Here is a 4,636-nt window from a genome sequence, read left to right as displayed (position 1 = left end):
GGAACTTGGAAAGGCTAGTTCCGAAGATTTCTTTGATCAGTGTGTGACGGGTCGTAGGATGCATCACGTCACTACAAACTCATATATTTTAATATAAAAGATAGTTGCTTGGAATTCGCTAAAAACATCAAAGATGATACAAATTTTCTGAAGGCAGCAAAAAGCTAAGGCAAATATAGTTTTAAAGATTAAAATTCTTTGATCAAGGTAAAATAAATGTCTTCTCATTCTTGTTTTTTCATCTGCATTTAATATTGGCATCTATTGTGATCTATAGCCACTTAGATAAATATAAACAAAGTTTTTGTGTCCTTTCTTGTAGCTTAACAGAGCTGGCAACCCTAACTCGCAGTAATGGGTATAAACTGGACAAATTTAGATTTAAGAAGGAAATAGGCAAGAATTGGTTTACTATTAGGGTGGTCGATGGATGGAATAAACTTAGTAACCATGTAGTAAGCGCTGAAACTATTAGTTGTTTTAAAAAACGATTAGACAACTTTATGGATGGGGACGACAGGTGGTGATGGATACGGAGCTGCCTAGTGTAGGCCTTATGGTCTCTTGCAGTCTCCTTTATTCTTATGTTCATATGTTTAGCTCACCGCCCTTCCATATATGTATGTATGTATATATATATATATATATATATATATATATATATATATATATATATATATATATGCAATAAGAACACTAAGAACGTGTGTTTTATAAATGCAATTGGAATTGTGACTCATTTAGATGAGTCACAATTCCTCAAACAAATTCATAACCTAGTCAAGTCAATCAAATTCACGGTTGAAGTGGAAAATGATGGTGTGCTATCCTTTTTAGACGTTAATATTCATCGTAAAGAAACCTTACATTTAGTGTATATAGAAAACCAACTAATGTAAATTCATACATCCATTACTATTCTTCCCACCCTGATAATGTAAAAAGGTCGGTTTTCTCATCAATGTTCCTTAGAGCTTTACGGGTCTGCAGTCCCGAGTACATTGATGAGGAAATAAGAAATGTTTACGATATTAGTTTTGGATTGAAATATCCTAAATATTTCATTGATGTTTGTTACAATTTTGCAAGGAAAACTTATAACAATTCTCAGCCTAACAAACCCAAAGTCAATAATAACCTAGTAGTTTTAGCGTACCAAGAAAACTTAACTATTGTTCCCAAATTACTTAAGAATTTTAATATCAATGTAGCCTTCAGAAACAATAACACTATCAAACAATACCTAATTAATAATTCTATAAATTGCCAAAAAGGCTGTGTGTACAAAATTCCTTGCAAAATATGTGATGAATTCTATATCGGCCAAACGGCAAAAGATCTTTCTGTCAGGATAAAACAACATAAGAAATGTGTCAAAGACGGGAATGAGTCAAGTGCCATTTTTAAACATCTAAGCACTTTTAATCACCCTATCAAATGGGAAAACGCTAGTGTGATTACTTTCAACAATAATTTTGTCGAAAGAAATTTAATTGAAAGTTGCCTAATTAAAATCACAAATGATAACAACTTTAACCTTAACCTAGGATTGTACAAAGTTGATAATTATATTTGTAAAGAAATAGCCAATAATTACAAAATGTAAGAATGCTGGACGTGTGACCCACGCCCGGACAATTCGTCCACAACCTTTCCTAGTGTAGTTCCTTATACTCTTGTCATACTATATTATGTTTGCTGTACCCTCTTTCTTTGTAATTTACACTGGATGTAATATACGAAAGCGCTCTGCTCCGTTTATTTATTTTCTTAAGTGGTTACCTTGCATATATATATATATATATATATATATATATATATATATATATATATATATATATATATACACACATATATATATATATATATGTGTGTATATATATATATTATAATAACTTATAAGTTAGACTATGATTAGTTTCTATCCCCTTTATTATCCTATTTATGGCTTCTCAGCTTCAGATCATCTGATTAATTCTTTCAAATCCTTTTCTTCCGTGTTTGTGATTATTTAAATTACCAATACATAAATATCACGGCCTTTTCTTGCTTTAGTCCATTTCTATAATCTTGTATTTCGTTGCAACAAATTTAATCTATTTTTCCTGGCTCCATTCATAAAACCTGCCTAATTTTTGTTGTAATTTCCAATCATCTGAATCTGTCGCTTTTAGATGATGATCATGCTGGCTCCATTCATGAACCTTATCTTAGTCATGTTGTAGTTTACAGTCTTCACTTGTACTTTTTCATTATCTTTACATAACAGCTGAAAAATTAGCACATCTCCTTGTTCCATTAATCATGCCTTGCCTGAACAGATGGTTAATGGACCAGAATTTTCACCTTTGAGAAAGGCCTGGACCACACAGCACAAAATAATAGCCTGGTCACGAAAGAAGAAACCTCTAGAAAATTGTTACGACGGCGAACAAGGAATTCAATCAACTTTCCCAATTATCTTGTTGGTCTAATCTCAATTGTGACGCATGCAAGTACTTATAACCTCTTGTAGACTTCTCATCAAAATGAGGTCATTAAACTTTCTTATATCGTAATTTCAGACATTCGAATTAGTAATTTTGACGCGTTAGCCCATGTTTGATACTCTTTTTACTAAAATCATATAATTATATTCACTTTCAGGATGAAAAAAGGTCTTATTTATATGAAAACGGAAAAATACACAACTTGATCTATAGAATTCTTGTTCGTTTGCGTTCGCATGAGCGTGTATCTACTACAAAGTCTAGAATTGTATAATATGTGATTCTGATTTATCCATGAAAATTATGATACAGAAATTTTGAAATGATATATATGACTATTTATATATAAAAATTTCAATGTAAACAGCTAAGGGTCATAATATTTTTAGGTAGGAAATGTAATGTGGAAGTTGATTGGTTGACTAAAGCAATATGAACCAATCATGTTTCAGATCTCTAATCCACGAGAATGACGTAAACAATATGGTGGCTCGCAGATGCTGAAAATCATCTCTATACGCACTAAGATTTTATTTTCGTGTATGTCAACTCGACAGAGACATAGTAGCAGAGAACAGTTTATAGTGGGAGATTGACACATGCAGATACAATGAAAGAAGAGGAGGATACTTTTGGGTTTAAGCCCCAAAAAGAAGTTGTTTACAACAAACTTTTACCATATTCTGGGAAATTACAGGAGGAAATATTAGAACATCTAAAGTGTATAAAAGAGAACCTAGCAAAAGCTGTGATATTACGTGATATCAGACCAGGATGCATTCATTGGGTGGCCAAGTTATCCAGGTAAGTTAGAAACCATGTAATGCCAAAGTCGCGGGTATGTGACGTTTCTAAATTGGTCGTCTGACAATTTTCTTGTTAAGCATTAATGCCACATCTAATGATCAATACATTATACAGCTTGTGTTTTTGTGGAACGTTATAAATATGTTAGTAATACATATCATATTGTATCAGGTAACTCAAAATATGGCAGCCCTCAATAGGATTGGACAAGTCACTTATGATAATGATATTAATATTTGGATCTGTATCTGACTTATTGTAGGTGAAGAACCTAATGCTTAGACTTAGAGTCATTATTCCATAGAAATATCAAGGTGCACTCCTTTCTCCTTGCCTACCATCTGAAATTTATTATCTATGGGTAAATATTCAATTGTGTACAAGGATGCGATGTAGCGGTAGAAAATGAAATATTAATTTTGTAAATTATAATGTATCAATGTAATATGCAATTTTCTTGGAGGGAAAAAAAAAAGTAGTTAAAACAGATTTGATAAGTAACGAAGTCGAGCTGGAAGTATGGTATGCCATGTTTGTTATAAAAGATGCCAATGTTGAAAAAATGAAAGGATGATTATTATGATAAATTTGTCTAAACCTAACCTAACCCAGCCTAATCCAACCTAACCCAACCTAACCTAATCTAACCTAATGTGTATTTAGTAAATTGGTACCTATAATTTAAGGTCATCCGGATCGTCGTCGTCATTGTCATGGATGTTGGCCGTCAGTTCAATCACTCTTTCTCATTGCGGGATATATAGGTTTTTCTTAGCTTGAAGGAATGCATGGATTTCAACTCCCTAGCATTCCTTTAAGAATATATATTTCGCGAGTTACTGGCGGAAGTACCGAGGGCATACACCAGGCCTCAACTGGACCGGGCAGACAACACTTGACAAATGACAAGATCGCGTCCGGATCCTATGCTAGCGACTTCGTTCATTAGTATATTTGCTTGTAGCAAGGTATTTTTTATTTTTATTTCTGCCAAGAAAATCGCATATAACATTCATGTATTATAATTTGCAAAATTGATATTTAATTTTCTAATGCTATATTGCGTCCATGTATACAGCAGAACAAATACCGGCTTAAGCTTATCATATGTGCAGCTATTACTCTGATTTTATAATGTCAGTAGCTGGTATATGGTTTAGTAGATTGCAGTTGATATGCCTTTTAAGTTTAGTCTTGTAGAAATATAATTTTGATGAAAGAAGACAATATTGCAGTCAGTTTCTGAGTGTCCAAGCCCTTTATTTAGTCGAAATAATGTCTTGGGTAATAATTGGGCTTGCTGTGTAGTGTGTTTGTATTATGCTTTAAGGATACAGTAA

At 32.8% G+C, this 4,636-nt stretch overlaps 1 protein-coding gene across 2 annotated transcripts in view; it reads left to right on the top strand.

The window, feature by feature from the left end:
• The first annotated feature begins 2,947 nt into the window (after positions 1-2,947).
• LOC143029163 (proteasome activator complex subunit 4-like) overlaps positions 2,948-4,636 on the top strand; it is a 200,170-nt gene continuing 198,481 nt past the window's right edge. For both annotated transcript variants that reach the window (XM_076191649.1, XM_076191648.1), the window contains exon 1: positions 2,948-3,293. In XM_076191649.1, coding sequence (XP_076047764.1) covers positions 3,100-3,293 — 194 coding nt within the window. In that variant the 5' untranslated portion in view covers positions 2,948-3,099. The remainder of the gene's footprint in view (positions 3,294-4,636) is intronic.

Source organism: Oratosquilla oratoria, chromosome 10, assembly GCF_046742065.1.
Source record: "Oratosquilla oratoria isolate Oo_2021 chromosome 10, ASM4674206v1, whole genome shotgun sequence".
In the NCBI taxonomy this organism is placed as follows: domain Eukaryota; kingdom Metazoa; phylum Arthropoda; class Malacostraca; order Stomatopoda; family Squillidae; genus Oratosquilla; species Oratosquilla oratoria.
This window is presented reverse-complemented; position numbering and strand designations above follow the sequence as displayed.